Here is an 11,828-nt window from a genome sequence, read left to right as displayed (position 1 = left end):
ATATTGCGGTGCCACAGTATTGTAAGTAAATATTTACTCTTATGTAAACGTTTGTGATCCAACAAATATATCAAGTCAAGGAAGGCACGCTTCTGATAGTCGCGTTAATTCGCAACCAAGGGATGTAAACTGTATTCCTGATTCTGTCTTTATCGCAAAAGATAAAGATGCAGATATAAAATACAAAACTAAACATATAATTTACCTATGGAATTGTTTGTTTGTTGCATATTTAATGCAGGGACATATCAGCTAATGGATGGCACATCCACGGCGTTGTGGTATGTAGTTCAGTGACCCGATTCTTGCATCACGCGCTTGTAACACGCGAAAAGGTTATGACCCATCCGTGTTTCCGTAGGTTGTCAACCAATCGAAGTAGCTGTTTGATTCCCTCACAGTGCGAGAACATGGGACCAATATGGCCGATACAACTGTTGTGGTCGAGGGAAAAATTAAGTTTAGAGATGGCAAAAAAGTGAGTTTTCCTCGTAAATTGTGATTTTCAAGTTGAGGTACTATGTGGGATAAATCTACAAGTGTGATTTCCTGTTTTTCAGTGGAAGCCGCGATGGTGTGTTATGAAAAAGCCTTCTCCAGTCGCTGGTAAGTAAAGTTCCTAACTCCAGTCAGAGCCTGTAAGTTTGTAAGTTTCAACGCCCCGTGTTACATAGACGCCCGTCACTTGGAGAGTGCATTGTCTGTGCATTATATAGTGCAACACTCATATGTGCACTCGTGACCACTTGGGTCAATTTTGGAGGGAAAGAAACTGCTTATCAGCCAATACGGAAATAGAAAATCGTTTACGCCGTGTTCAAAATCAGAGTTCGCGAGTCAGATGAACCAAAGTTGTCGACTGAGGCCAAGGAGTTATTGACTGTATGCTGAGGAAATTCCCAGATCTTGTTCATAATAACTAAGCGCAATAGTCCAAAATTGTCTGCTTATATTATCAATGTATTACCAGGTTTCTAGATACGCTATGATGATCCGATAAGGGAGGTATCAACCCGCTGGCCTGTCAAACGCTACAATGTTGAACTGTGCAACCCATTACAACATGAAACAAATGGCACTTGTTAATATTGGGCTAAAGTCAAAACACCTGGTACGAAATGTGAATGTCATTTCAATTGAATTTGCTTTTTGTGGTTTATTATCACAAAACAATTATTCAGATATATCATTCTGTTTATATGTCGTATGTCTTGACCATTGAAGGATGACACAAAATAATATGCCACCATCGTCTTTTCTCATCATGCTGATACAAAGTGAAATTATATATTGGTAAAATTATAACTTTGTATTGATTATATCTGAGGCAGCAAATGCTCAGTGATGAGACACATAAGTTCCTCTGTTATCAACAATGAAATGTATATTTATCATGCATTACACATGTATAAGTTTAACAGTGTTTGTGTTTTTGAAGTATGAATGTGTCTAAGCACAAGTAGAAATTTATCTATATAAGAAATACATGAGCATTCAATAAAAAAAGTCACAAAAAATATTGTGCCAGGTGATACTGTTTATGCATAGTTAATAGCTGGATTGTTTTAGTACATTTAATGCTATAATAGTGTGATTATGTGTTAACATGTAATCCTTGTAGAATATTTGAAATATAATCTGCTTGATAATTTTTGATATGTATTTTCAAATGATATGTTTTTGTTATATCATCTGATATTGTTGTGTAAGTCTATCACTTAATGGGATGTGTTTCTGGCGAGTTAAGTGGGCTCTGAATCATATATGAGAATATTTATACGAGTGCAGTAGGGATGACAAGATACTCTACATATGTATTGTGGGAGAACATTTGTAATATTACAGTAGTGGTGCCGAGAATTGTCCCTGAAAGTGCTTAAGATCTTTTATGACAGTACGGTAGGTGTGCCTGGATACAATACATTATTATTGTCGATTTGTAATAGCATGGTAGGTGTGCCTAGATACAATACATTATTATTGTCGATTTGTAATAGCATGGTAGGTGTGCCTAGATACAATACATTATTATTGTCGATTTGTAATAGTATGGTAGGTGTGCCTAGATACAATACATTATTATTGTCGATTTGTAATAGTATGGTAGGTGTGCCTAGATACAATACATTCTTAGTGTCGATTTGTAATAGTATGGTAGGTGTGCCTAGATACAATACATTATTATTGTCGATTTGTAATAGTACGGTAGGTGTGTCTAGATACAATACATTATTATTGTCGATTTGTAATAGTATGGTAGGTGTGCCTAGATACAATACATTATTATTGTCGATTTGTAATAGTATGGTAGGTGTGCCTAGATACAATACATTGTTATTGTCGATTTGTAATAGCATGGTAGGTGTGCCTAGATACAATTCATTATTATTGTCGATTTGTAATAGCATGGTAGGTGTGCCTAGATACAATACATTATTAGTGTCGACTTGTAATAGTATGGTAGGTGTGTATAGATACAATACATTATTAGTGTCGATTTGTAATAGTACGGTAGGTGTGCCTAGATACAATACATTATTAGTGTCGATTTGTAATAGTATGGTAGGTGTGCCTCGATACAATACATTATTAGTGTCGATTTGTAATAGTATGGTAGGTGTGCCTAGATACAATACATTATTATTGTCGATTTGTAATAGTACGGTAGGTGTGCCTAGATACTATACATAATTTGTGTTGGGGCAGCAGTTGTAGATAGAGTATGTAGGTCAGCCTGATCACCCTACAGTTGGGTCTGTGGGTTGACAGTGTCTTTCAGTAAACCCACAAGCATGACACCACCAGTATATCGGGGACACTTACACAATAGATACTTGTACAGATATTAAAGCCATACGGTGCACACCTTATTATTCTTGAATAAATAAGTGTTTGTTTTGATGGGAAAAGGTTTCAGAAACTAGATTGGATTGTCTCTTGTAGTGCACACAGTCCATTTAAACTGAACTTGGATAAGCTGTCATCAGCTATTTTAATCTTATAAATATATCCAAGATATTTTTTATGGATTAAACTTCTTTTTAATCCCTTCATCAGGCGTTTGATGAAGGGACCATTCCTGGTCCCTTCATCAGTACTGATGAAGGGACCAGGAATGGTCTCAAACGTTGTGAGAGAAATTAAAAAAGAAGTTTAATCCATAAAAAATATCTTGGACATCAATGTACAACTTCTAAATGCCTTATAAATATAGTAAGTAAGTTTGGCATCCTGATGAATAACTGTACTTACATTAGACACAGTGTCTCCAGATGTTGTTAGTTAATAGATGTATATTTGAAGTAGTCTTAGTGACTTAGGTAAGAGTGATATCCAGCTTACATGTGTTAATGATGTTTATATACTGACTTAAGGTTGGAAACAAGTACACTTCATTATCTCACTGCTGAAAGGAAATGGTAAAGGTGTTTCGAGTCGGTTCCTGTTTGTTTGAGTGATGTAGGTTAATAAGCACAGAGCTCACAACACCTGTTGGTTTCAACTTGATGTAATGCTGCATCTGTTCATCTGAGTGGGGATGAGGAAGGTGTTGTGGTTGAATTAATGCATTAAACAGTGAGTGTTCATTAGTCTTCTTGTGGCATCAACAGCAGTTTCATAGAAGTGGTTGACTGTGTATTTAAAACATAGAAGATCAGTCATATGTTATTTGTCGACTTCCTGATTAAAACAATAAAGTAACCTATATATCTATGTGAAGAATAATTCAAATATGTGATCTTCATGCAACCACTGGTTTTGATTCGAGATGGTAGAGGCATCTGCTTGCCCATTCAAGAGTGTTCCATACATGCTGGATTAGTCAGTAGTTGTTCTAGAAGATTCTTGGTGATACTTAACTCCAGAAGGATCAAAATACAGTAACTTCCACACTATTGCTGAATTTAGAAAGAAATATCTTTGACAACCTATTACATTCGTATTTCAGTGATGGAGAATATCAGGGTCAGTGTTGTAGTGATGGGGAATATCGGGGTCAGTGTTGTAGTGATGGGGAATATCGGGGTCAGTGTTGTAGTGATGGGGAATATCGGGGTCAGTGTTGTAATGATGGGGAATATCGGGGTCAGTGTTATAGTGATGGGGAATATCGGGGTCAGTGGTGTAGTGATGGGGAATATCGGGGTCAGTGGTGTAGTGATGGGGAATATCGGGGTCAGTGTTGTAGTGATGGGGAATATCGGGGTCAGTGTTGTAGTGATGGGGAATATCGGGGTCAGTGGTGTAGTGATGGGGAATATCGGGTCAGTGGTGTAGTGATGGGGAATATCGGGTCAGTGTTGTAGTGATGGGGAATATCGGGTCAGTGGTGTAGTGATGGGGAATATCGGGTCAGTGTTGTAGTGATGGGGAATATCGGGGTCAGTGGTGTAGTGATGGGGAATATCAGGGTCAGTGTTATAATGATGGGGAATATCGGGGTCAGTGTTGTAGTGATGGGGAATATCGGGGTCAGTGTTGTAGTGATGGGGAATATCGGGGTCAGTGGTGTAGTGATGGGGAATATCGGGGTCAGTGTTGTAGTGATGGGGAATATCGGGGTCAGTGGTGTAGTGATTGGGATATCAGGGCCTATGTGGTAGCTGGAGCTTGGGCTTCCTGGTGAAGGTTGAAAAGTATACCTATTTAGTGTCTACCGGTAGTTATTTTGTCTACTGGGAGCACCGACTGTGTAGTGTGATGTTCTGCACTCCTCTTTGCCACAGTTGTCTTTGGTGTCAGGTGGAATAAGGCTCATGCTCATAAATAGAAGGTCAGCAAGGAGGACAGCTGTAAGATCATTAAATATCTCTAGAAGCATGTCTTGTATGTTTCAGTAAGATAAAACATAAGTTATCCAGAGAAAATATAGAGCTTCATTGATCCCCAAGATAGATGAGGTGGTTGACCAGCAAGCCCTGGGCCCAGGAGCTTCTACTGTAGGCATGACCATTCAGTATCTAGTTACACCTCAGACCCTTTCATCTGATTTCATTAACATAACAGCTTGATATAATTAGGGTTGGCAGTGGCACCCACTCCTCAAGTAGGGATGGTTGTGGTAGGCAGGGGGCTTCCAGCAGACAGGAAATGGGGAGTACTGAAGAACTACTAGTTTCACAGCTAATTGAAACATACAGGAAGATGATATGGTGCTAGTACTTTCTGAGTACATAGAAGATAGGGCGGCCTTCATCATGGTAGTCAGTAACACATGGTGCCTTCTCTTCTTGTGATGTTTATAGACGTAACCTAGACACTGTAAGTTTGGCCTACATATTGAAAGACAACAATATTAGTTTACCTCCCTGGAATAAACGTGATAAATACCTGTATAGCCTAAAATAGGCTGAATGGTCATTGTCAGCACTGTGGTTTCTGTCCGAAGCATATCTCCTAAACTATTTGTGATAGCTTAACCAAACTTGGTACACATGTCAACCATGATCCCTAGATGTGCCTTTTGGGGGTTAGACCCAGATGTGAATTTAATTTTTTGCGTTTCCATGGAAACATGACTTAGGCTGTGACTATGAGGATGTCATCTTGTCCGGAGCAGATCCGAAACTACACATGCCAGCTTCATCAAACTTGGTACATATGTCAAGCATGATCCCTAGATGTGCCTTTTGGGGTTTAGACCAAGATATGAATTTTATTTTTTGTGGTTTCCATGGAAACATGACTTAGGCTGTGACTATGAGGATGTCATCTTGTTGCATTTCCATGGCAACAAGTTAGGCTTCAACTGATTTGGTGGTAGTGCTCATTTCTGGAGCAGAACTTAAAAACTTTTCAATACTCTCCTTCCACTTTGCTGTATACACTCCAAAACATTTGACATAATCATATCTAGTAGACATATTTATAAAGAGTATTTTGCCGTTGAGGGGGATATTGATGACTTTGTCTTCTTGTTATGTTTGCTTTCTGTCGCTTATGGTACCAACAAAGTTTGAAACTGGCATAAACCTCACCAGGTATTCCACTTATACTAAAAACATGACAATTTTTCACATGTGACACCTAGTCTACTATATAGGTATACACATGTTGTGGGCAGTCATTATGCAAGAAAAGCCTAACTTTTAGAAACTGCCAGGTTTCTGTCACCTAGTGAGATGTGTTTCTGCCCCGTCCCCTGGTTCTGTGAGTGAGCACCACATGTGCTGCAGTCATGTGTTGTGTCCTGCCTCCATCCCTCCCAGAACACCATGCCATGTGCTTTCCTCAACTACTGTAGCAAGAATTTGAGGGGTGCTAATTGAGGCTGTAGCCTGTTTTATCCAACCAGGCCCAGCAGGAATGTCTCTAATCCTGAGCATTGGTTGTTTTGGAGTTTTGCAGTCATGAGTCCTATTTTTCTCTCTTTTTCTAGGTCATGTTGGCATAAAATCCAACTCGCTCACTCTAGATCTTGTATTACTTTCAGTGTTTCAAGTTACCGTTTGTTTGTTCTTGAACTCATCATGCTTTATCAGAAGTATATATATAATCTGTGTAAAATGTTTCAAAATACACAGTTTGCTGGCAATGAATTATCTGTGTTATACACCCCCAAACACTATGAACAGAGCAGCAAATTGTGTCTAGTCGTGAATCTGGTGCTGGTGACATTTTAGGCTTTCTCTCAGTTGTTTAGAATGAGATTGTGTAAGCACTAGCCACTGGTAACTGTGTCAGGGCTGGATCCCTGCTTTGCTAAACCTTCCATTCCTGCCCAATTGTGTATGCCGGGCAGTGGAGTACTTTACTGACTCACAAGTGACTCACAATATGTCAACACTCAATGTCAAGTTTATCTAAAACCTTATGAAATATTGAAGTATTTGGCATAATCTGAATACATTTCAGAAGAAGACTTTCTTATATATTCAAGAGATTGTCAATATTTGTGTTGACTGCTGTATATTTGATGTTTGTAATCTTCACCAGAAAATTCCCTGATGTGAGATACAGCTGGCTGGGCTTCTAGTGTTCCAGGATTGTTCAGTGTGGACCACTGATGTAATTAGGAAAGTGTAATTCGATGATGATTCTGTTTACTTTGAGCTGTACAGACCTACAGGAACTCAGTGTGCATGGCTGTGGGTCGCTGTTTGATGTCTGTCAGTGGCCTCCATGTACAGTGCAGAGTGATGGCCCCGGTGAAACCAGATACCACAGCCTCTATTACACCATGTGTTGAGATAATGTAGTGGGGGAGCTGCTTTTCTTTGGGTGTTGTCACTTTACTGATGCTGAATTCATGAATGAAGGAGAAGTGTGTCACCTCCACCAAATTCTTTCATAATATTTAGTTTGTGGAGGTCATTTAAATGAAGGTATGTTCTTTATTACATCTGATAGGTAGAAAGATGTTTGTTTCTCATTTGACACTGTAATGTTCACAATGAGAAGTCCCAGAAAGTACAAGACAAGGGGGGGGAAAATACAGGACAACAAGGGAAGGTAAATACAAGACAAGGTAGGGGTAGATACAGGACAACAAGGTAGGTGTATATACAGGACAACAAGGTAGGGGTACATACAGGACAACAAGATAGGGGTAGATGCAGGACAACAAGGTAGGGGTAGATACAGGACAATAAGGTAGGGGTACATACAGGACAACAAGGTAGGTGTATATACAGGACAACAAGGTAGGGGTACATACAGGACAACAAGGTAGGGGTAGATGCAGGACAACAAGGCAGGGGTAGATACAGGACAACAAGCAGGGTAGATACAGGACAACAAGGTAGGGTAGATACAGGACAACAAGGTAGGGGTAGATGCAGGACAACAAGGAAGGGGTAGATACAGGACAACAAGGTAGGGGTACATACAGGACAACAAGGTAGGGGTAGATGCAGGACAACAAGGTAGGGGTAGATGCAGGACAACAAGGGAGGGGTAGATACAGGACAACAAGGGAGGGGTAGATACAGGACAACAAGGTAGGGGTACATACAGGGCAACAAGTTAGGGGTTGATACAGGACAACAAGGGATGGGTAGATACAGGACAACAAGGGATGGGTATATACAGGACAACAAGGTAGGGGTAGATACAGGACAACAAGGGAGGGGTAGATACAGGACAACATGGAAGGGTAGATACAGGACAACAAGGGAGGGGTAGATACAGGACAACAAGGGAGGGTAGATACAGGACAACAAAGGGTAGATACAGGACAACAAGGGAGGGGTAGCTACAGGACAACATGGAAGGGGGTATATACAGGACAACAAGGGAGGGGTAGATACAGGACAACAAGGGAGGGGCAGATACAGGACAACAAGGGAGGGGTAGATACAGGACAACAAGGGAGGGGTAGATACAGGACAACAAGGGAGGGGTATATATGGGACAAGGGAGGGGTAGATAGAGGGCAACATGGGAGGGGTAGATACAGGACAACAAGGGAGGGGTAGATACAGGACAACAAGGGAGGGGTATATATGGGACAACAAGGTAGGGGTAGATACAGGACAACAAGGAAGGGGTAGATACAGGACAACAAGGAAGGGGTAGATACAGGACAACAAGGAAGGGATATATACAGGAGAACAAGGTAGGGGTAGATACAGGACAACAAGGGAGGTTTGTATACGGGACAACAAGGTAGGGGTATATACAGGACAACAAGGGAGGGATAGATAGAGGACAACAAGGGAGGGGTAGATACAGGACAACAAGGTAGGTGTAGATACAGGACAACAAGGGAGGGTAGATAGAGGACAACATGGGAGGGTAGATAGAGGACAACATGGGAGGGGTATATACAGGACAACAATGGAGGGGTAGATACAGGACAACAAGGGAGGGGTAGAGGTAGATACAGGACAACAAGGTAGGGGTAGATACAGGACAACATGGAAGGGGTGTATACAGGACAACAAGGGAGGAGTGTATACAGGACAACAAGGGAAGGGTATATACAGGACAAGAAGGGAGGTTTGTATATGGGACAACAAGGGAGGGGTAGATAGAGGACAACATGGGAGGGTTATATACAGGACAAGAAGGGAGGTTTGTATATGGGACAACAAGGGAGGGGTAGATAGAGGACAACATGGGAGGGGTATATACAGGACAAGAAGGGAGGTTTGTATATGGGACAACAAGGGAGGGGTAGATAGAGGACAACATGGGAGGGGTAGATACTGGACATTAAGGTAGTAGTAACGAGGCTGTAGGATGGTATTTGCAAGACAGTTAGGGATGGTTTGTGCAAGACAGAAGTTAAGGGAACCACATGTTCATAGCGTAATGTGGGAAGTTGTTTTTTGCAAGTTTAGTTCTGCAGGAAATAATTAGGTAATAGTTTATAATAACTTCCGTGTAGATTGTGTGTTCTTTTGATAGATCGGATCTTGGCCTCTTCATATTAAGTGTCCACTTCCTGTATTGCCTGTATGGGAGAGTCATGTTCTTGCCATATGGACATTTTCTAACTTTCCGTCAAAAGCATAGATAATTTCACTGAACATGGCAGTGCACCAGATAGTTTTCAACTCCAGGAGAAGTACACCTTAAATCTGATGGAGGAGTATCAACATTCTCAGGAGTATGTAACTGTTTATAAATCTGAACGTATGTTTTACTTGCATAATTTGCAGAATAGCTAACAAGAGCCGTTGTTACCAAGCAAACAATTTCTAACCTTTGGTATGAGTGCTGCCATTGTACATTCTGTGCAGCGTTTCCATCAGTGCGACTGCCTGCCCTGTGGCCGTCCACTGCAGCTGACAGTATCTACAAGATAATTGATAAACCCCACATGTGTAGACATCACAGGCCAGTCAGTTGTTACAATCACATCTTCACAAAAGATACTTTTAATGGACTTTTGTTTCAACACAAATTGTTTAGATTAAATAGCTGGGTCTCAACTTGAGCCAATTGTTGATCTATTATGGCTGCTTAGCAATTGACATATGAATCCCAAGTATCCCCCTACCACAAGATACACGCTTAAGTGAATAGTAGCTCACATATACTCATTTATGAACTTAATCATATTGCCATCTAATTTAGCATTGCTATCTCTACCAGACATACATACCAGGACACTAACTGTATCAATGAGCACTGATGTGTCTTCCACTCCAATTGGGGCCGTGGGGTAGCCTAGTGGTTAAAGCGTTGGCTTGTCACTCCGAAGACCCGGGTTCGAATCCCCACATGGGTACAATGTGTGAAGCCCATTTCTGGTGTCCCCCGCCATGATGTTGCTGGAATATTGCTAAAGCGGCGTAAAACCAAACTCAGTCAGTCAGTCCACTCCAATTGTTCATGGTAGAGACATGCAATCTTATGTCAGTGGGAATCATGGTGATTCACTTTCACTCTTACCAACAAACTTTAGGAAAATCCTAGGTGGCTTTCTTCTCTCATGGCAAGCTCTCGCATGATAATTAATTTTCTGTCAATGGCCAAAAAACTTTGTTATCTCTCCATGAATGATTTTTTTTTTCACAGGTGATGTCTCAGAATAACATGTCTTAGCTCTACTGATCCTAGAGCTGATACAGTAAAGCTATTTCATGTTTTGGTCGCTTTGCAATAACCGTGGCCAAATATTGATGGTTTTCCACCAGATTGGCATAAGTGTGAACCAGTTGCGAGTCCACAATTAATTATGACTAATGCTGTTTTGTACTGTTTCTCCTCCCTACAGAAATCACATGACTTCTTGATCTCAAAAACAACCAAAGAAAGGTATTGGGAGACTAAATATATCTTTTTAAACAGATGTACTGTTTTGTGCAAGGTGTGATGAATGGGTCAAGTTGACTTTCCATACCAACTATGTAATAACAAATGACAAGTTATAAATTACATGCAGTGCTTGGCATTTGTCTGGTTGAATAAGATCAGAATGAGGATTGCTACTTATTGGTTGTATTCTATTTCGACTGCTGGCTGATTTGCCAGCTATCACAGACAACTATTTCATTATCATTTAGTTGCCAAGAATGTCAAATGAATGGGCTGACGTTTTGAAGCTTGATCAGTAGTCCTTTCCTTAATTGATGTAACTGTTAATGCATCTGAACATGGTTTACTGAACAGTTTTGTAAGTTATATGTTCTGAGCTGCCAGGTCTAGAAGGTTGTGTCTTTCCAGAACTCTTTGTGCCATTATTTTAGGACTATGTTGCAGACAAACAGGTTGCCAGGAGGATTTACAGTGATTAGATGAAGTTTGTGTTGACAGAATCCTCTGTAGGGAAGGGTAAGCTCAAAAGCCTACTATGTTGTTAAGATGTCAAGTCATCTTTGTACATGATTGTGTATTTCTGATAGCATTTATTTATGTCCACATATCAGTGTTGATTCCACTGGGTGCCACGTCCTGCCTGGTGCTGGGAACGGAGACTACAACTGGTGCTGTTTATTTATCAAACTGTATCATTTCTGGCATCAACTAGAAACACATTGCTCTCCCAGAACACATGGCTGCTTTGTCGCTCAGCTCAGGGGGGATTTTATCAGCTTTTATATGAATGAGATATGACTGATCACTTGTTTCTTGAACAGACCTTTTTTGTAGGGAGTTAATTTTGTGTAGTGATACAGAGTTACGGCATCAGTTTCTTTTCAGATTGACTGAGATGAAACATGCTCTGTGGCACTGAAAGACTGATATCAATAGGGTTATCTGTCCAACATTGTAAACTGATCGCTCACTTGTCATATGTTCTCTGAAGTGTCATCTGTAGATGGTAGAGTCCACTCAGGCCTGGGAAACATGTCTCATGTGGATTCAGTTTCCTCACAGTATAGATAAAACACCATTCATCAGATGTGTAGATGTAAAAGAAGTTTCATACATTCTGC

At 40.5% G+C, this 11,828-nt stretch overlaps 1 protein-coding gene across 1 annotated transcript in view; it reads left to right on the top strand.

The window, feature by feature from the left end:
- The first annotated feature begins 409 nt into the window (after nt 1-409).
- The window catches only part of LOC124277697, a 49,712-nt gene continuing 38,293 nt past the window's right edge, over nt 410-11,828 (top strand). Inside the window, 2 exon segments of the mRNA XM_046713426.1 lie at nt 410-478; nt 561-606. Coding sequence (XP_046569382.1) covers nt 422-478; nt 561-606 — 103 coding nt within the window. The 5' untranslated portion in view covers nt 410-421.

This window comes from Haliotis rubra, unplaced genomic scaffold, assembly GCF_003918875.1.
Source record: "Haliotis rubra isolate DU_JTF1 unplaced genomic scaffold, ASM391887v1 Scf226, whole genome shotgun sequence".
Lineage (NCBI taxonomy): Eukaryota > Metazoa > Mollusca > Gastropoda > Lepetellida > Haliotidae > Haliotis > Haliotis rubra.
This window is presented reverse-complemented; position numbering and strand designations above follow the sequence as displayed.